General features: G+C 43.0%; 2 protein-coding genes across 11 annotated transcripts in view; both read left to right on the top strand.

The window, feature by feature from the left end:
* Positions 1-2,819, top strand: part of DOCK8 (dedicator of cytokinesis 8) — an 89,938-nt gene extending 87,119 nt beyond the window's left edge. For all 8 annotated transcript variants that reach the window (XM_071425145.1, XM_071425146.1, XM_071425144.1 and 5 more), the window contains one exon: positions 481-2,819. In XM_071425145.1, coding sequence (XP_071281246.1) covers positions 481-544 — 64 coding nt within the window. In that variant the 3' untranslated portion in view covers positions 545-2,819. The remainder of the gene's footprint in view (positions 1-480) is intronic.
* Positions 2,820-13,509: 10,690 nt separating this feature from the next.
* Positions 13,510-21,692, top strand: part of KANK1 (KN motif and ankyrin repeat domains 1) — a 130,546-nt gene continuing 122,363 nt past the window's right edge. The window contains exon 1 of one of the 3 annotated variants that reach the window (XM_071425139.1): positions 13,510-13,648. The gene's annotated coding sequence lies outside the window, so the exon portion shown is untranslated. Of the gene's footprint in view, positions 13,649-21,079; positions 21,200-21,692 lie in introns of those variants that run through there. The other 2 variants (XM_071425143.1, XM_071425140.1) reach the window with 2 other exon arrangements.

Below are 21,692 nucleotides of genomic sequence, written 5' to 3'. Positions count from 1 at the left end.
GATTAAAAAAATCTGCTGACTTCCACTGGAGATCATTGTAGTGTTAGCTGCGTTCCTCAAGTTCTGCATTGTCGGGGTAGAGGATTTATGTAATTTCAATGCATTGTTAGATAAGACTTCCCTCTCACCCTAACAAATTTACTGGAAATATCTTGTGATTTTTCAACCTTTGAAGCCAGAAAGGAGGTAGAACAAGTATGGCACCATGTGGTGTTGGGCAGCATGAAGTCATCCTTTCACTACAAAAAACATAATCCTTTTTAGTCATGTGACTGACACAGAAGAGTCTAATGTTCTTTGATTATGACTATATGTTTCTTCACAAAGCCACTGTGTCTAGCTTGGGATGGGAGAAGAAGAAATGACAACTCTGACCTGCCAACACATAGCATGTTTCAGCTGAGCTCCTTTTCACAGGACAGGTATTTCTGTGATTGTTTTTCATTTGCCAACTCTATTTATGAATCTGTTTCATTGCAGGGAATCTTTTCGTAACCACAGTTTTAGGAAATATGATACCCAGACTTCTTCCCAAAGCACATAAGAACTAGCTGCTTTGGCCAAGGAAGAGCTTCATGCTGCAAGACAGAAGTGATGGAGTATTTTTTCCGCATCTATGAAATCAGAAATCTCTTACAAGACAGCATGTGCACTTTCTGGACAGCATGCAGAAAAGCATTTATACAAGATCACCGAATGAAAAATAGGGGATAAATCCTAACCAAGCACATATGCCAAGGGCTTGGAAAGGAAGGGGATGCTTTTAGATACTTTTGTATATATTGTACAATAATGGCCTAATGCAGAGGGGTGGACCTTGGAGTGGTCAGTGGCATGAAGCCATAACTAGGTAACAGACATAGAACTGTGTAGTTTGATTGAGGTGAATCCAAATAACATGTCTAATAACAACAAATTATATATGTTTATAGTCCTTTTTCAAGACAGCATTTTTCCATGTGTTTTTGGCAATGAAGCACATTCTGCAAGTTAATCACATGCTTAAATTTTGTCTTAATGAGGAGAGACATTGTTACCTGCTCAGTGTTTGCTGAGCTGGCGCTCTAGGCAAGGATAATTTCCTCAGTCAGTTTCTGAACAGATTCTTGGTCATGGCCCTTAACTGCAGGGAATTCTGCACAAGTTTTCTCAACCATAGCATGAAAATCAAGAAGTAGTAATAGATAGTTCATATAGATCTTCTAAATTTTTTTCTAAGTATAGGGACATGCAGTATAGTGACTTGACATGCAGTTAGTAATATGTGACATATTTAGCAGAGCTAACAGTAATAGTTTAAAAAGAAGATGCTAAGCTATGAATGATTCTTTATTACATAAAGCTCTTATGTAGATAACCTTATTCAAAATTAACTACAGAAGCTCACAATGGGGATTTCTTGCAAATCACTTGACTCAGGCTTTACTGCAGTTTAAGAGAAATTAGCATATAATTTATAAAACCGAGTGCTTGGTATTTTTTGAGTCCTAAGCAAACATCTTACTGAGTAATCTTTATAACACTTCTCTTAATTGTGGAAGTGTTATTACAATTTTGCAGATGAGGATGCAAAGAGAGAAGATAAGTTAGGACTTTGGAACTCATTTAGGACTTTTGGAACTCATTAGGACTTTTGGAACTCCTTTAGTGAGGCAATGGAAGAGCTACAATTTTTATTGTGACTATGCTTGCCACAGAATGTTTGTGTTTTGAAACAAAGATATGTGAAAGCATCATAAATATTACTTCCTCTCCTGCAGGTCTTCTATGTTTTGGAAATGTTTCTTTAATGCTGATTAAAGTAAGCAATTCCATTTGCCCAAACACAGAATTTAATGTTAAAATTCAAGGAAATGGTCAGTTTTTTTTCTTTATGCTTAATTTTAGAAAATTACAGTGAACTTTCTCAGAACTGATGCCATATGTTTCCAAAGGCAAGGCCTCTTTAATCCAAAAGTTTAAGGGAGATTGAGGTTGCTCTTAGTGGAAACATTTTGACTTTTATGGTCACCTGCAGCCTTGCCATTTGATAATATGAAAAGCACTTTTTTGGCATTTGTATCATATTTTGAATGTGCTTCACAGAAGATTAGCACAGATGATCAAACAAGATGAGATGTGGAAATACATGAAATAAACCCTGTAGTTACACGGCACCTGGAGTGTAAGAAAATAATTTCTGTCCTCATTCACAGTATTGTTAAATGAAATAATTGGGAATAAGAACTCCCTGACTTTGAAGTGAGCATATCCAAAGTACATAAGCAAATGGTATAAAAAGCTCAAAGCAAAAGATGCCTCTATGTCAGAGTGGCTTCTCTATATTCAAATTCCTTTGAAACAGTTCTAGATTGAAAAATAACTGATTTCCCAAAGTTTGACACTATGAGATCTCTGCGTTTTCTCTATTGTTTTTAACTTCCAGTTGAGGAGAACGGTCAAGATATTGTCATCTATCAAACCCACAATTCAACATCACTGTTTACAAGATACTTATCCTTTACAGACTAACTAACAGAAATCTCAGGTAAATAAAACCCCTTACAAGTGTACAATATACTAGATAAAAGTAATGAAGTGGTTCCTTGAACTGAAATAACACTCAGGATAATATGAATACTGACAGACGCTTCACTCCCATTTTACAAGTTGAGCACCTCGCAATCAGATGGCCAGTCTTGCCCTCAGTTTGCATTTCATGTTGTCCCTTCTGCAAATGGAACATGGCTTGTATATTTCTTTCAAGAGCTGAACTATGTGAAACAAATTTTCTATCTTACAATATACATTTTGCAATAAAGTGACTGTTACACAGCATATTTAGAAGTTCCTTTGTGTTGCATCTTATCATCTTATCTCTTATCTCTTATCTCCAGAATGCAGCTGGAAAGAAAATTTCAGTGGGAAGAACATTTTCTTGTAGAAGCATCATTTAGCAAAAATACATTTATTTGGGCAGAGAATGAATTGGTCTGTCTTTAGGATAAATTGTGCCTAATGCAGGGATTACAAGCAAGAAGTTACTTCCCAGCTTCTATTTTTCATTCAGTGTACATGAAAAATGTTAGTGGGAAGGTCAGTGACAGTAGTCCCCTCCTTTCTTCCTATGGTCTGTAGCTGTAGAGCAGAAACATGCCTGATTCCTGAATTCAGCATCTGCGCAATTCAAGACTAGGGAGAGTTTTTTTGCCCAAACTAGGTAAATCCAGGGCTAAACTGCTGAGGCTGTCAAAGCAAGTAAGCGCTGCACCATCCTAGACATTTAGATGGGAGTTCACCAGAGCTCACTCACCCCTTGCAAGTACTGCTAGCAAGCACCAGCTTTAAGGAGCACGGTGCTGAATTTGGCACAAGAATCCTCTAGCTCCGTGCCAGCATCTCTCTGTTGACACGTCAGCCATGCCCTGTCCTGTGGCAGCACATGGGTGGCAAGGTCTGTGCACAGCCCCAGGTGTCAGCCCACACTTGCACATCTGGCAGATGTAAGGAGTCCGTGCCGGGTATGAGAGGGCCAGCAGTAATGCCCAGAAGTATAAATGTCAGTGCATTTTGAAAACATTTTTGAAAGTCAAGGTAGCTGTGTTTGGTCAGCACAACGAACCCTACATGGGCAGCCCTAACACTGGATTTCCTGGATTGCAGAACAGTATCTATACAGGGAGCACACCTTTCATGCTACATGAAAGAAACCACAACATCAGGAAGTGATGGACTGAACTGGCATGACCGTGAGTAGGAGTAGCCACATTTGTGCTGGGTACAGAGAAAAGCGGTGTTGTCACTTAAAATTGGCAGATGTGGGTTATTTAACCTCTCCTGGGAAGCGGAATGCTTTCTTGTTATGTTTCCCACCAATTGTGAAGGCTTGGGAAAGTGAAAGCAAGCATTTAAACTCTTTTTTGTTGTCTCTCTTTTTGTCTGTTGGAAGTATCATTGTCTCAAGTACTTCAGAAAGGGCAATTAAAGCTTAGCAGAGAGCCTGACACTGAGCCAGCTGGGACTCTTCTAGGTGTTTCAATGTCTCAAAGCAATGCTTGTTATGAAAATGAAGCACACAATAATGGTGTTTTACTGGGGTTTACTGCACTACACTGCTGATGTCTTCTGATTGAGAGGAACACGTACAAGGAGTGCTCACAGGGTGTTGCCATTAGAAAAAGTCCCTTTTGATTACACGAATAAAGACAATACACTCTCACAGTAGAACTCAGTTTGTGTTTTGGAAAGCTACAGTAAATTCTAGCATTCATTGAGCACTTCACATAGTGACTATGTTCTGTCACTCTTTATGTTCTTACAGAGGGATTAGTTTAAATTTCTCATTTTCATTCAAAACCAGACTGTTTTGCAACTGTTCAAGAATTTAAAAACCAACCTTGAATCACTCAATATTGGTCAGTAAAAGATCCTGAAAACATCAAACAAAGTGTTTAGCTGATGAAACCAAGCAAACTGAACCCATGAAGATGCTCAATAATATAACTTTTATAAGAATAATTTAGAAAGCCTTGAAAGTTGTAACATTTTGTTCTTCCCGTCCTAAGCAATTTGATGCTTTGCACCCTTCAAAACAAAATTTTCTCTTTAGAAAAAAAATACAAAGTTGAATTTTACTTTTTTTTTAAGTTTCTCTTCATTATTTTAGAAGATACCTAAATCATTACACACCCTTTTTGCTATCTTCTTTTAGAACTATGTCTTGTTACAGAAATAAGGGTTTTCACTATCAGCCTCTATTCATGGAATATTTCTAAACATGCAGCTACTGGTAGGATGCAAATTACAAAAGTAAATGAAATAACCAAAGGGACAAGGTGTTTCAGCTGGATGGCAAGAGGACTAAGTCTTGTGCATTTAATAAACATGCATTTAATAAACATGTGTAAAACAACTGAAAGGGAAGATTTCCTATCACACATTTCTAACTTTCCCAAATGTGAACATCTGTGCAAATTTCTTTTCCCCAAGAAGAGCTCAGTGGAAATAAACAAACAAACAAAAGCAAGCTTACCACTACAACACCTAGAATTTGAAAGTGCCAGAAAGCCATCTTAAAACCTTAAGAACCTCAAACAAGCATTTCTGGACTTAACAGATAGTGAAGAAAGGAAGTATGCACAAAACCCTATCCTTTCCTTTATTTGCAGTTGGCTTTTCAAGAGATAAACAGTCCCTTCTCAGGTATCAAAAAAAGATTGCAAGTGCTCCAAAGTGTGTTCCTTTTTGACTTAAGACATAAAATCCTGGGCTCAAATCCAAACCCTTGAGGAGACATTTTTCCCAGAGGAAGAAAGGGAAGGGGAAGGGAGAAGGGGAAGGGGCTGTAAGTGAGAGCAACTTTAGAAAACTACATTGATAGCACTTGCCTCAGAGGCTGGAGATTTGTTAGCAGCCTGGAAGAACGGCATCTTCACTGTACTTCATACTGCCAGCTTTTAACATTGGGAAAACAATATTAAATCAATGCTGTCTAAAATATTTCAAATAAGTTGGTTAATATAAGAGGCTTCAATCATTGATTAAATTAGGAAGAGCAAAACTCTTGTAATCTGTGGCAGATTAAAGAGCATAGGGGATGTGTAAAAAGGATTGCTCAGCTCAGGTTGTAGGGAAGCCCAGTTGCCCCCAAGGCCTGCTGCAGCCTAGGACAAAGGCTGCAGCTGGGTGAAAAAAATCCATCAATTAATAAGCAATCAGAAAGGAAAGATCAAAACACCAACACTGCTAGGAACAAAGGGAGCAGTACTTTAAATGAGCAGGGTAAATTGCTGAATGCATCTCACTTTCTAGACCATGTGGGGCACTCAGCACCAAAGTGAAGACTGTTATGCAGTAATGGCAGCTGTCAGGCAAAAAGAAATCGCAAAATATTTAAATGAATAAAATAGAGAAAAATTTTTTACTAGGAAAAAATTTATTTTTTCCTAGTAAAAAATCTATTTTTTCCTAGTAAAAACATTCTCTTTTTTTGGTGGGGCTTCTGTGGATTTGGTGAGCTGTGTTTGTTTCTTTGGTTATTAATTTCATGGGTTTTGTTTCATTTTGTCTTAATTTTTTTTTTTAATGCTGACTTCCTGGATTTTGCTAGTTTACACAAAGATCTGGGAAACTGCAAAAGCAACAAACAAAAGGCACACTGCTTTCACATCCCTCCTTTGAAGGAGGCAGAACAAACTTAGGAGCTTAGGATTGCTGCTTTCAGGAGAGAATTCAGGCTGTTTAGAAGAGTGACATAGCCCTGCACATCTCCTGCAGTAATGGGTGTCAGGAGTGACCATTGGTTGCACACATCCTATGCACAAAAGGGGTGCTATGGATAGAAATTACATAGCTTGGAAATAATGTCAGACAGGCATAGTTTGAGGAAACAGAGGGCATTGCAGCATGCCCTGTTATTTCCACTGGTTTTGGTTCACTGGTAATTTTCTGTATTGCTAATTGGTGGAGGAGGCACCCAGATGTACCCCCCCAGTGGCTTTGCAGCTCTGGGATCTGGCTCACAAGGCAGGCACCACCACCAGGGCACTGGCCCTGCAGCACCAGCTGCTGTGAGAGCACTCAGTGTTTCCATGGTGAAAGAAAATCTTCCTAGAAAGGCTACCTGAGCCTTCCTACAGGGCTGATCATTCCCACCGCCTGGTAAGGAAAAGCATATAATGTAAAGTACTTGTGGTTGCAAAACTGGAGCTTGTTTAATCCTCCTTAACTTCAGCAGCTCTCTTTCAGACAGTTCCCATCCCTGCTCTCCCTGACACTGCTGTAACTCACCGCCTGCCCAAGATCCCTTTGCCTGACTCCCGTGAACCTGTGTGTGGTTTGAGTTGGACACTTCAGCAGAGAAGTGAATGCCCACAAAAGTGGTCGAGTGGCTCACAGCTCCACAGGCACACCTGCAGAAGCACCATGCAGCAGAGTTAGGACACAAAAAACTGGGACTCTTCATGTGTTCCAGTGTGGTCTGAGACAGAGAGAGGATACCTGTGTCCCCACAACAACTGCCAGGCCCCAGGTGAAGCATCTGGCCACCAAAATAAAGCAACGGCTTAGTTTAATGGATTAATCTGTACTTACTGTCTGTACCAGCTAGTGTTGGCAGTAGGTACATCTGAGGGCTGAAGGCTTACACTGTTAGTCATGAGTTCATTGAAACACAAACACAGTATTTTTACACCAGGCACGTTGTACTCCTGCTGGTGCAAAAGCCAGTATTGGATGCTTCAGGATGAAAAATCTTTGTGAGTTATGAGAGAGGATCTACACCCACAACCAGTGTTATAAAGCACAGATTAATCAGCATGGCAAGCATTTGAAGAACAAATAAACTGTAGCCAGCCTCTGCAAAGCAGCCTCACACTGATGTCATCCAAACAGGAGCAAAAGGCCTGTTGTCTTCTTCAGCCTGATGTCTAGTCAAGATGAGACCTTTAGTGTTGAGAGTCATCATTAAATGACCATCAGATGGGCCCTTACTTGTTAAATCAGTCAGCAGGTGAGAAGAACAGAATATGGGTCCACCACCTTTCTCAACAAAATGCCCAAGTACATCAAGTTTTTTCTTGCTTTTTTACAGTTAAGGCCCTTAATAACCTAGTTATATTTCTTTAAAAAAAGATACCGTGCCTCTAATTTAAAATACTCTCATGAACTTGTAACTAGAATGAAGGTTGAAAAACACTGTAGGACAGTTGTCTAATGAATTTGATGAAACCAAATAATCATTTGTACAAAGTAAACAAATTTGTCTATGCAGGAGAGAATAGGACCTATCTATATCCTACCTATCTCCACAATGAAGGAGAAACTCCTCCAATGAACAACGCATGATGGAAACAAATGCTGGGGTCATTAGCTTCCTCATTCTGCTATTCCTTGGCATAAATTTAGGATTGCATCCAATGAGTCTAACTTTGGGAGTTGATTTTATCAATTTCTTGTTCCAGCAAGAAATTGCTAATGTTTTTTCTGTCCTGAGTTTTCCCTGTAGATGTTGTTTTGCCTATTACTATGGGTCTCAAGTTTGCTTCTGGGGTGCTGTAAAATATTTTCTCCCTGCCCTGGCATGTAAGACAAGCATCCTGTGCTCTCACGAGCTGTCATGCAGATACGCTCATCTTTCCTAGCACAGGCGTCCAAAGAGACCTTTGGTGGTAATTTCAGGTTTCAGCATGATTTTCCAATGTAGTTCAAAACCCCAGCTGCTGTATGCACATATCCCATTAAGGAAATTATTCTATTAATCTCTCAGGTGAATCATGACAGGCATCAAGTCCAAGTAAGGCCTTTTGCAGAGATTGAGCTTGGTTGTACAACTTCATTATACTGATGATAGAACTACATTAAACTGCAGTGGCCTCCTCATCCTGCTCAAAAATAAAGGTCTGGGGGCTCTGGGGAATCAAGCATTCTTTAAAATATTTCAGGGACATAAGTTTGGTGGCAACTATTTCCTCAGTCATATTAGAATTGCTCAAACCTTGGGGAGCATACTTTGACACTGCTTCTCCAGGCAAGTGCTACATTTCATCTAGTAAATGATTTCTGGAGTTGCATTCTTGTGCATTCATGCACAAATCAAGAACACTGTTCTGCCTCAAATATCCATAGGCCTAATGGTGAAATCCAGGACAATGTGTGGCAAACAGCAACATTTACCCTCCAGCACTGAAAACTCTGATGATGGAAAATCAGGTGCCCTGCTGCATTCTTTCATCTCACTCTGGACTCTCAGGAAAGCATATGGTATTTTTTCCCTGCTGCCACTGGTGTGAGCCATGAACCAGGGTGGAAAAAGTACCCCGCCTTCTTTTGTGTTTGTGTAACATCCTTCCTTTGCAGATGGGGCTCTGCAGAAATCAGCCATGCATTGTGAATTGCCTGTGGTGTCCTGTGCTGAGAAAAGAGACACACCATGCATCTACTGAAACTGCTGCATCCCTAAAATGCAGCAGATGCACAAGAGAGAAAAAGCTGGGCTTTTACAGGTTTGCAGTGGAGAGGATTACTCTGCCTCTCAGCTGCCATGCCCACTGTGCAGGGTCATTCACAGTGAAACACTTCACCCCTGCTCTCACTGTGGAGTGCAGAATACTCACAACAGCAAACGTTCAGTATTTTTAAAATAGTGTTTTATTTAATTCCTTAGGCTGATATCCAGATTTGGCATTGGCAGCTGCTTGGCAATAATCAGCACTTCACAGTGTCCTTGAGAGGCAGAGGTGCCTTTGATGGGGGATACTCAGCAGCACAGCCCTGCCCTGCTTAGCCCCTCTCTGTTCGACAAAGGCAAGGAGCCAGGGGTGGGAGGGTCATTCTGTTCTGGTCATTCTTAGCTGGGTGCCTGAACACCACTTCCCATGTGCCAAATCTTCCTTTTGGATAAAAAAGAAATATGTGGTTTTTTCAGGTAAGTGGTATTTCTAGAATGGACAAAATAAGGCACAGGAAAATATTACCACTTCCTATGGAAAGAACATTTCAACTTTTTGTTTTGTTTGGCAAAATTAGAATTATTCTTCTTATAAAATTTTCATAGGATTTTTTTTTAATACATCAGGACTGTTTCCACTACCCCTACAAATCGGGTGATGTTTGCTGTGGCTTAAGGGGCTTCCCTGAACCTGTGAGCCTTGTGGAACTGCCAGCATCCTATTTTCTGAGGTTAGAGAAATGTGGGAGAAGATAAAATATGCAATTTATGAGTTAGGGTGCTGGGGAGCTGCTTGCTTTGGAGCCACAGATGTACATTGCAGATTGACGAAGACCTAAGGCAACTCATCCAAGAGAACTATGGCCTCTCGTGCTTCTCTACAGTGGCAGCAAAGTAAAAAATATAGCAAAGCCAAATACAGCAGCAGAGGAAATGTCTGATGTCCCTCCTTTCCACACTTTTACAAAAGTGGGCCACAGATGGGAACATGGTTAATGCAACCTGCCTCTAAATTTAGCCCGCAGATCACCTGTACTCAGGTGCACTGGCAGCACAGAGGATGCTGAGGTGACTGACCCAGTGGCTCCTGAGTAAGCTGTGAGGGATGTCCAACAAAAAACAGGTTTTAGGCATGGGAAGTGTTAAAATCCAGAAGGATGTGGCCTGAAAATCCATGAGAGCTCACTCTGCCTGAGCCTCTGCTCAACCCACTGCAGAAGCGCAGGATGATTTATCTGAAATCCTCCTTGTTTTCAACACATGCTCTATGCATGCAGAGGGTTTATCTGTATTGTGAGCAATCTGAAACGTCTGTCAAAGCATACAATATTTATTGGACCAGATCATGGAAAAATACAATGTGTTCTTTTCTGTTCACAATACAATCTCTCTTCAAAGTATTACTTTTACTTACTTCCAGACATGCCCCTTACGATTTCCTACTCAGACATGGGCATCTGGCTTTTTGAAGGAAATAGGTGGGTTTGGGATTTTTTGGGGTGGTAGGGACTTTCTCTCTAAATATTTAATAGTCCAGACTTCCTACCTGTCAGAGCAGATTACAAATAAAAAACACCCAAAAAGAGCTAGAAAAGCCCTGCAAAAGCACGTATTCCCAGCCCAGTGTCTCTTGCTGGTGCTTAGGCTGAGCGAGGCAAACACAAACTCCCACAGCCCCAGGTGGGAGCTGCACAGGCATCTTTGAGGTGACAAAGCCAGTGCCAGTGCCCAGCTGAGAAGGAGGAACCTCCTCCTCATGGCTCACACCTGTGAAAGAGTAGCAACACATTAACATCTTCATCCCCCTTTCTCCTGGAGGCTTTGGCTGGATTAATTAGACAGAGACAAGTTTCTCTCTTTGGTGCTCGACAGGGTGGGGTCTCTGTGCTCTCTCCAAGCCTTCCCTATATGCATGTGCAGGGCAGATGGAGCAGACTGGAGGTGCTTACTGGCTCCCCTCACTTCGAGTTCGCCTGTACGCCCCTCTGCCCCATTTGGCAGATCCCCAGGGCTCCCAGTAAGTGCACTCTGCATCTCCTCTGCAGGGCCAGACAAGCTCCAAGGAGCTGAAGGGTGAACCAAGACCTTTTAATTGCATCATCAAAGGAAAAAGCCCCATCCACTGCATGACCTTGCTGAAAGAATTCTGTCATTCTTACGTAAGTAATGCAACAATTGACTTCTTTATTTAATTTCACTTATTTTAACTGTCAAGAGCTGGCAGCTCTTGAAAGAAAGGATTAAGTGGGAGAAGTGAAAAAGTACTATCTGCTTGCTCTGTACACTGTCGTAGTCTGAGTGCTTTCATTCTGTTTGCACAGTTTCTGGTACAACATGGTCCTGACCCAACTCATCAGATGAATAAACTGACGGTAAGGAGCTGTTTGCTAGTCTGAATATACTTTCTTTTTGGTTGCTAATATAAAAAATGGTAAGTGGTGCTCACTGTTATCTCGATTACTTCTTTCATCAGTAACCCCTTTTTTTTAGAGTTGGTAATTCAGCCATTAAAAAATAGCCTCTGGATGGGAAGTTAGCAGTCAGGATTAATAACTATTAGCATCTTAAAGAGCTGCAGGGCCTGTTTGCAAATTTGGACTGACACTATTTCCAAAAATATGTGGGTTTGAATTAAAATGTGCAAAAATTTTTTTTTTTTTAAATAAAAGCTCTGTGGTTTGAGACGTGGTTTACGTCAATGTCATAGCAGCTTTACTTAGAAAAATACTAGATGTGATTTAATCTCTAAAATGTTTTAATGGCTTCAGAGATTTCAGAAGAAATACTGGAAATTATTTAGATGGAAATATCACTGAGCCTATTAGCTTTTTATAGAATGAGAAAACCCTAGCATTTTTGCCTAGCATTACTTCATTGTGGTCCATAGGGGGAAAAAAAAAAAACAACAAACCAGAGATTTTCAAATTTCCTTAATATCCTCCTTCATCTATTCTGGAATCAATATTCATTGAGAGAAACTTTGGTGGTCTCCATTCACGAACTTCAGGTATCATGTAAAAAAAAAAAAAATCGGGAATATGCAGGGCTTTGGGAGAATTAACCAGGGAAAGGCAGAAGAAAAGCAGAGAAATTACACAGAAAGAAGGACATTAAAAGGGATCAGAAGATGCTAGTATTTGATAGCACACTGCATGTAAAACTAGAAAAAGGAAGGAGTGTTGCATCAAAGCTGTGCCCTTTTGCTCTGTGAAGTAACTCATAATAATCACCTTGCAGGGTCCTATATTCACAGCTGGAAAAGAAAGTCAGGCATTGTTTTCTGTACACTCCTGACTTAGCTGAGTCTCCTGCATCTTGCTTACTCCTGGCCTGTGGATTCTGATTTTTATTTGGGAGCGACTGTCCTGTGAAGCCCTTCCTGGCATCATCACAAAGCTTCTGAATAATTTGCTCCTGGAGACACTGGAGCCCTGGGGCAATGGAGATAGCTCTTGAGATAAGAGTGGGAGGAGTGAAAGAAAACACCCATCAATCCGTTCCGAATATTCAAACCCTTAAGCGAAAAAAATTCAAGGCACACAAAACCCGGGACTACTGTATCCTTTCGTAGCTGAAAAGGCTTTAGAGATGGCCTGTTCTGACCAGTAAAAATCAAGGCACGAGTCTAAAAACTTTGTTTCTAAGCTGAGGTTCACAAAACAATGCAGAGGGAGCTGATGCCCATTATGCTCTTTGAAAGCCCTGCCGAGGACCCCATCCAACCCAGTGCAGCCGGAGGGCACATTTTGCCGAGGCTCCAACATGAGGAGAGCCTCCACTGGGGAATCCCAATCCCTCAGCACTGGACTGTGTACTAGCCTGGGACAGGTATCGGATCTGACCCCATGTATTAGACCTGCTGGGGTCAACACTCCTTTTCTGAACCAGTCCCTCCAACCTGCACACATGGCGTAACCCACTTGGGTTAGCCCCCGGCAGATCTTCCCAAGGATGCTGAATTTCCAGGCGCAGCCCCGACGGTAACCTACTCTCCCTGACGAGGAGCTCCCGCACCCCGGCGAGCCGCCGAGCCAGGCTCTCAAGCGGGGGCAAAAAAACTCCCGTCTGCTGCCGCTGCCACCGGCCCTCGCACTCAGCGCACCGCCGGGGCTCCCCCGCCACGCCGTCCACCCAGCGAGGCCGCCCCGAGGCTCCCGGTGCCGCGGCGGGACAGGAGGGCCGGGTGAAGGTGCCGGAGGGCAGGCGGGCCGGGTGGGGATGCAGGCGGGCCGTGTGAAAGTGCAGGGGGGCAGGAGGGCCGTGTGGGGATGCAGGGGTGCAGGAGGGCCGTGTGAAGGTGCGGGGGGGCAGGAGGGCCGTGTGAAGGTGCAGGGGGGCAGGAGGGCTGTGTGGGGGTGCAGCCGGGCCGTGTGGGGGTGCAGGGGTGCAGGAGGGCCGGGTGAAGGTGCAGGAGGGCAGGCGGGCCGTATGAAGGTGCAGGGGGGCAGGAGGGCCGTGTGCGGGTGCAGGGGGGCCGTGTGCGGGTGCAGGCGGGCAGCAGCCCGGCCCGGAGCCGGAGGGTGGCCGGAGGCGCCGCTCTGGTTTTGGGCAGCGCGCAGCCGCAGTGCGGCCGCCGCCGGGTACAAAGCGGGGCCGGAGCGCTCCGCGGACTCGCAGCGCGGCGGGAGGGAAGGAGGGAGGCGGGGACAGAGGCAGGAGCTGAAGTTTTGCGGGGTCACCGGAGCACACCCCAACCTCCTCGCCGGGACGCGGAGCCCGGAGGTGAGCGGCGGGGGACGCGATTGGGATGGGCTGGACGCGGGCGCTCGGGCGAGGGGCAAGCTGCTAGCATAGCGGCGGCGAAGCTGCTGCTGCTGCCGCTCTCGTCGAGAGGAGCAGCGCAGCTCTCCCCGGCCCCGGGGGAGCGCCTGGGTCTGTCGGGAGCGGGGAGCGGACGGTCAGCCACGGCGCTGCCCCCCTAGTAGGAAGACGGCGGTCCCGGCGGACCGGTCTGTGAGCGTGTCGCGAAGAGTTGTTGATCTCCCTCCCCGTTTTGATTAAAAATGCTGGATTATACCAAACGAGGCGCGGACGCGCGTATTCCGTGCGTCGCCGCATCCCGCCCGCTCTCGAAGCCGCGACCCTGCCCGGCTCCCCCGGCCCCGAGGGAGGCGCTGCCAGGTGCAGTGGGAAGTACCTGGGCAGGGGAGAAGAGGGGTGCAATGGGTCACACGTGAGAGCGGTGTTCACCGGTGCTTTGTTTAAATGGACTGTCACTAACTTGTGAGCCGGCACTTCAAAAGAGTAGAGATTTTTTTGGGGGGTAGGGGGATGGGAAAAGGGGAAGGTCTTGGGCTTTGATGCTCAGTACATGAAAGTGCCTTAACTTTGGCTGCTCTTCACGAATCTCACGAATGCTCTTCACGAAAAAAGAAAAAACCCAACTCACAAACTCTTATAGACATCCTGAAGTGTTTGAAAACAGTCTTACTTTTTCTGAAATAACGCTGTGGGACCCAATAGCTTGATACACGTTTACGTGTAAAAACTGATCCAGATGTAATTACAAGCCTCAGTAATGATAGTGGCTTTCTTTTGACTGCTTTGTTCCCGAGTTACACATAAGACCAAGCTGAGTTTAACTTTTTTTGTACCGATGTTAAGGTCAGGTGTAATGTGCTTTTGTTAAATCAAAGCTCTCAAACATTTAAGTAGCAGCTGAGCCCGTCTGACATACCAGTAGCGTAGTTGACTGCCTTGTATCTTGGCAAGCCATGAAAGATACCATGACAATTTGCTGATTAAATATATCGGTTGTATCTTACCCTTTTATTTCACCCCTTCTGTCAGAGTGACTAGGTCTTATTAAACGTTGTGTGGGTGTCTGTTGAGAAAGAAGGACAATATCAGAAAAGTGAGAGGAGGCTGATCGGGGTTAATGTGTGAATTTTAGAAAGGCCAAACTAATTTAAAAAGTGTTCATGATGTGCAGGGAAAGCCCTGACATTTTTGTTCAGGTGGTGCGTCAAGTCCTTAGAAGTGCTGCTTCGGTCTTCAAGTCCAGAGTCTGCTTTCCAAAGGGAGTGGGTGCCAGTAGGGCAAAGTGGTACTGCCAGACAGGAGTAGGGCTGAGTCCAATCCGTGCTGCAAGCAGTACTTTTGAAGTCTTGTTTCTCTTCTGCCTGGGAACATTTGCCATATATTAGTGATTAGATGAAATAGGATTCCACCCTGAAACTTCGTCCTCAAGAGGAGATGAAATATTGTCATATGACAGGACAGCCTGTGTCCTCCTCTCTTGGGTCTGAGTGAGAGAGGTTGCAGCTCTGGTGTGGGGTGGGAAACTTGTTGCGTTCCACACAGGGGAATGGGGGGGGTCACACCAGTGCCAGGGGCAGTGGCACAACTCCATGTTGTGGCAGAGTATGGGCTTAAGGATAGGTGGATACAGGCTCTTGCGTGCCTCAAAATCTGTAGCTTTGCTGTCCATGTGTTTAATGGAATTTGGTGTTACATTTGACTCTGTTTCATTTGTCTGACATCACAGTGTGGTTTGTCCCTTTGTATTGCTAGCAATCTAACTAGAAGGAAATTCATATTGTGAAGTGTATTTTGGTGACAACTTCTGTAGCACTCCAGCCCATACAGGAGTCCCTAGTGTCTTAATCTTTAAATTTGTGCACACCTGCTTTCTTTTAAGATTGAGCTTTACTTCAAAATTGCACTGGAGAAAGCCTTGATTGAAAACGGAATGTGAACTGGTTTTAGGTGTCTTTATAAATCCCACCTCCTTGGGAGAACCTGCTATGGAGATATTTCTTGTAGCACAAATGACTTCACTTTGAGATGAGTTGATCCAGTAGCTCCCCCTCAGTATCTGTTTGCCTTCTCTCACTCTAGCAGTTTTCTTAGGTTTGTAAGCTTCTGGTACAGCTTGTCTCAATTTCTGCAGTGCACTGCATGTCTAAATAATAGATGGTGAAAGTGAAATGAAAACGTCCAAATGAAGAGTCAGTTTTGCAAATGATGCAGAGCTCCTGAAGAGCTGTCGGGAATGGGCATCTGATCATGCTTTTAGTTGCTAAAACATTAGTTGTTAACTGAGGAGAGTTGCAGATTTTCTTGTGGTGTCAGCACCTGTTGAAGTGGTAGGTCATGGAGATGAAGGGCTTTTTCCCTAGTCATTTAGCTAATGGAATTGTCTAATGGGCCAAAGGAGATGTTTCAGGCATCACTGCTTGTACTGTTTATCCATCCAAAAATTCTCATCTGCGCTTTAGAAAGGGAAGAAACATAATACTTGGAAAGTGGCTTGAAAGCTTGTGTGTATGTGCACAAGTATGAATTCTATCTAAAATTTTTGTGGGTTGTGTCAAGATGACGTGTTAAGCTGATGACTAGGTTTTCATGTTGTGATGATGAGGAGTTCATGTGGAATTGCAACAAGAAGTAGCAACGAACTACTTCCAAAAAATTGTGATTCCACCTAAGTTCTTAAAGATGCAGTAAATGTAGTTTACAGATGACTTGAAATGCCAGCTGTAACTTTTTATGGAATTTATTTGAGAAGTCTTTTGTTTAAATATAAAAATATCTAAAAATAACGTATGTTTATAAACCTTTTGTATATTTCACAAGCCTTTATGAAATAACAATATTTATGAATATTATTTAATAAGTTCATCTTGACTAGAGATTGAGATTTATGGTGAGGTTTATAATGTGTTTGAGTCTAGTGGGAAATGATTCATTTTAAGTATCTTAATAGTATCTGCTTGCATGGTTGAATAATTGGCAGTGCTGTAAAAAGGCATTTAGGCATCTCAAGGGAAACTACTTAGGGTTGTCAATTCTGACACTCCACAGTTGTCTCTTGCTCCCATTATAGAGGCTATATATTGAGGGGAAATAACATGTAAATTATATGACTGTTCCCAGCTATCAAAAGACTGGTACCTGAAGAGAAATAAATGCATGTCAGGAATTAACAATTGGCATAATTGATATTTTTTTCAGTTTATGTTTTCCTGGCAGTGTTGTATTGTGAATTATACTTGTAAGGTCTATCTAGTGTGTTCTCTAATTCTGAATTCTGCCCACATATTTTACTTTGGGAAACTGTATCTGCAGTCATGACAGTAGTGTTGAGACTTGTGGTTAAATCTGAATAGTGATTCAGGCCATGTTTATATTTGTACTTCGCCAAAGGTTCCCTGGCAAACTCCAGAAAGCAGAAAGATGTATGTGGTGATAGTCACTTTTTCACCATTAATGGTGTAGTTGTCCATGATGAAGAAGAAAGGAAATAGCTTGTAATGTGCTGTAGTGAACATGGGAAATGCTTTCTGAGCTTTGATAGTAATGAAAAAAAATCTGTCATTCAGGAGGGGTGGCAAGAGCATCTGATCTCTCTTTTAGGCTGCCACAGACTCTGGGCTCTTAACCCTGTATTAAGCCCAATGACTAGTCTGGCTAAAGCATAACTTAGGAGGTGACATCCTGTTGGACTTAAAGCACTCCCACAGGTTTCCCTTGTCACTTAGTGCCAATTTTTTGTGTTTTTCTGAGCTCAAAAATGTGTTTCTGATTTCTAATTAGAGCTGTACTGAGGAAGGATAGCTGGCAATTAAACATGAGTCATGAATGCATGTTTTCAATGTCCCTTTAATTCTTTGGAGATGTGAGTAGAGTGAAGACAGAGGAGTCGGACAAGATCAGTTGGAACTTAATTGTGGATAAGCATTGTCAAACTGAGTCTGGTCTTTTCAAAAGCCCAGCTACTGTTCTCATACTCTTCTGATGTATGGGTTCCTGTTGCACGCAGGAGCCAAAAGTAGACCCAGATACTTGCCCTGCTGTGTTAGAGGTTGTAACTACCTTTCCCTAAAACAAGCCATCTCCAGAAAATGTTCTGGTGAAGGGGATGGTGGGAGGCTGTTGGGCATCGGGGGTGTCCCAGCCTGCTTTGGGGCTCAGGGATAGTGCTGTGTCCCATCCCTCCCGCAGAGAGAGATGTCTGTGCCATCCTGGAGCACTGGGATGTTGCTGTGTCACACACAGAGATCAAGACTAACAAGTGTCAGTGAGAGAACTCTCCTACATGCATAATACGTCTGTTTTTCCATCTTCTCTGCAGCTGTGTATGCCATGAGCTACAGCAGCTTTTTGTGGTTTTGGGGGGTGGTTGGTGTCCAGGAGGGCAGTGGGGACACCTCAGTGGATTTCTGGGACAAATGTTTGTGCCGCCACACTTAGGGGATGGATTGGTGGTCTGCGCCAATTAGGTGCTAGTGCTCTGAAGTTCCTGCCTGTAGATGCCCTAAGCTGCTGATTGTGGAAATCTAGAAGGATTTACTGTTGCGTTCTTCCTTATCTAGATGTACCCTTTCCTCATGCCAAGGACCTTGCTTTTTCTTACTGGTCTGCCATCTTCTGGGCCCAACAAGTTCAGTGCATTTACATGAAACAGTAGTGCCCTGGCAGGAGCCGATTACACTGCTGCTGAGGGTTCCAAGAAGATGCAAACAGTCAAAATATTGGTTATTGAACAAGGCACTAGCCTTAGTAAGGCTGCTTTGGGTTGAGAGATTCTGTACCAGAGGTTTTTATCCAGTGTGAGGTACCCATACATCTAAGACTGATGAGGCCTAATCAATCCCGTATGTCTTGTATGAGTCTGTAAATAGTTAACATTGACTTTTAAACTCTTAGTCCCTGGACTTTTTTTCCTACTTTTTTTACTTTTACGTTTCAGGTTGTATTCCCAAGTTAACTTCCATACAGGGCTGTTACCCACACAAGTGTCAGTCCTTCTCTTGGTCTCTCTTTATGGCCACTGTGCACTGACAATGAGTTCTGTAGCATGTGTGCACACATTTCAGCCTCCTAATTGTATGGCTTGATCAACACTTCTTGACATAAGGACAAACACTGATTTAGCTTTTATGCACTATCTATTATTTTACATAATCCACCAGCCCCTTCCAAATAATGTAGTTTGGTCTGTTAAAGATTGAACTGTCTTTTTGAAGCCTCTTTCACAATTTGTAAGTATTTCTGATCCCTTCCCAATTTTGCAGTATCATTATTAAAGGGGAGGATGCTGCCCAGATTGACTCAGATGATTTTGCACCACGAATTGCCGAGTGGTGCCAGAAATGTTTCTGTTTTATTCAGCGCCTGTGCCAGTCTCCACACCTCCTGGCTCTTTCCTGTTGACTCTGCCTGTGCCACAGGGACTTTACAGGGGCTGCAGCCAGGCAGAAAACCTGTGCCTGGCTGAAAGCAGTGAGCTCTTCTCTCACACTTTTGCTGCTACCTTCTTTCTGTTGGTGCTAATATTAATGTGGCTGTGGGACAAAGCCGATTGGAACACTGATCTGGCTGGAAACAGATGTGCTGGAATACCTCCCTCCCTCCCCTCGCCCCCGGCTACTTGATGTGTGCAGAGTGTCCCACCGGCTGTGGCAACATAGCATGAGAGGGTGGGAAGCCTCAGCGGTAGTACAGGGATGCGTCAGAAATGAACAGGCATGAAATCATCGTGCTGTGATTGCCTCCCGAGCCTGTGAGTTGGAAACCCATGTGATGTGGATTTGGTCTATTAGAACCTTTTTGGTAGATGAGGATCAGGAGCTGATCGTCATTGATCATTGATCAGGAGACGATCGTCTTTGACTGATCGTCAAAGCCCTGCTTTGTGGGTGGGACCGGGAGAGCTCCTTGCCTTGCACTTTCTACTCATCAGCTACCAGCCTGCAACCTGTTAGTCTCAAAGACTAACAAGTTGAGTTTAGTTTAAAACTAAACTAATTATCTATTTAAAACTAAACTAATTATCTCCCCCGAGCTATTCTGATCCCTTTATATTTTTTTAATTTTTTTTTTTAACCTCAACTGTTTTCCCAGTTAACAGCTGGAAGTCTTCCCTGAAGTGAGACCATGTCAGAGGTTGAATGTGTTTGTTTAGGTGCATAAACATGGCTGTGCGTGGTGGGGCTTCCATCAGAGTGTTTTCATTCACTTCATGAGCGGTTAAATGAGAAAAGGATGGTGCTCATTCTTGAGCTGTTTTGGAACAGCTGTGTCAAAAAGCCCCCAAGGAGCTCGGACAATAGTGAAATCTCTGTGAATGATGCTCTTTTCATCACAGCATATGCAGAAGATCTCTGAGGGTTATACTAAACTAATCTAGTTTGGATAGGGAAAGAAAGATACATACATGAGTGTTTTATGTGGGTATTCAGTACTTCTCCAGACGGAATTTGCGAAGAAGTGTAGTGACTGGGGAAAGTAATGTTTAGGTTTAGACTAGAGAATCTTTCTCTTTATTTACGTAGACACTTTTGAGTGTTTTAAAATTAGAATATGAAAAGTAACAAAGGACAGTCAAGATACTGATCGTGAGACAAAAGCAGAGGCACTTGACTGATGCCTAGTTATTAAATGAAGCAATATTGCAGAATTTTTCTCCCAATTTCCAGACTTCCAACAGAAGAGAAAGCAGAATGAAAGAGTTGGTAGGTCTTCTCAGTTTTGCAGCTTGGCAAACGCAATTTAAGGTTGTTGGTATTTTCTGACCAGTGCTTTGTTATTAACCCACCTGTCAGTAGACAGGTTGTTTCAATTCATCAGTGTTCCTTTGCAGTGTTAGTAGACTGATACATTAAGATATATTCTACTTCCCGCTGCAGTTCAGTTTTTGGAGGGCTGCACTAGAGCAGAGCTTTGCTGTTTTTTTTTTTTTCCCGGGGTGTATCTACCTCAATAGGTGCAGCAAAATACCTGCTAAGAGATGTTTCGTTTAGCTGGCTGTTTCTTCAGAGTAGAAACTGGTGTTTCTATCAGGGGTGAACCCCACTGTGGGGGGGGTTTGTTTGTTTGTTTTGTTTTTAAGGAGAGTCCTTTACTGGGTAATGACTCATGCTGGAATCTGACTTTTCACTCCGATTAGCCACAGATACACCCATAGGTACCTGCCGTTCTGCAATAGATAACTTTAATGTGCATTGTTTACATTTCAGATACCAAACCAGGGTGAAAATCAGGCTGTTCATTCATTGAGACCTGTCATGTAGCTGAGTGTGAGTGCACGTCCCTTCAGGCTCCATTAGCGTGAGTTAACTTTGTAATTGGGTTTCTGGGGCAAACAGGGACAGGAAGCAGAAGTAATTTGGCAGGCCAGGCTTAGCTTTTTTGTTCTGTGTGTTGTAAGTGCAGAAGAGAGCAGAAGTAAAAGAGTGGTGCAGAATGGCTAGAGAACTCCTAACAAAGCAGAGGACAGTTGTCAAAACTTGATCTGGATGTTGTGGAATATCATGGAACTTAACCAAGGTGGGACTTTACAGCTATATTGAAGCAGAATTTCTATAGCCTCCTGTGACTTTTTAGAGTCCTTCTCTTGCTGCTCTGTATTTTTCAGCTGTCTGTCTAGCAGTAGCACTTTGCCTTGTAGAGTCTAGCAACAGAAAATTGCTTGCAACAGAAAATTCAGGCTTGCTGAATGAAAAGCAGTTGCCTCTACTCAGTTTTGAAGCTGCTTCACAATGAACTTAATAGAAATGTAAGTTTTGAAGTTGCTCTAAACTTTGTTCATAATACCTAGTTTTGCACAAATAAATCAAAAAAGAGAGCGGGGCTGGGGGGGAATCCAAACTGAACTGTGAAATGCTAGATTTCCTGAATAGGGGAGACAGGTTTTGGTGTTTTTTCTTCCATTTTTTAAGGCATTGAAAGTCATTTGGCTCTTTTCAGGTGTTCAGTTTGGATTTACAGGAACGTGATTAGAATTAAGCTGCCTTGTGGTATTTTTTTTTAAAACCACACT

The sequence above is a fragment of the Agelaius tricolor genome, unplaced genomic scaffold (genome assembly GCF_023055355.1).
Source record: "Agelaius tricolor isolate 1412-34295 unplaced genomic scaffold, bAgeTri1.0.p SCAF_4, whole genome shotgun sequence".
NCBI classification, from domain to species: Eukaryota; Metazoa; Chordata; class Aves; order Passeriformes; family Icteridae; genus Agelaius; species Agelaius tricolor.
This window is presented reverse-complemented; position numbering and strand designations above follow the sequence as displayed.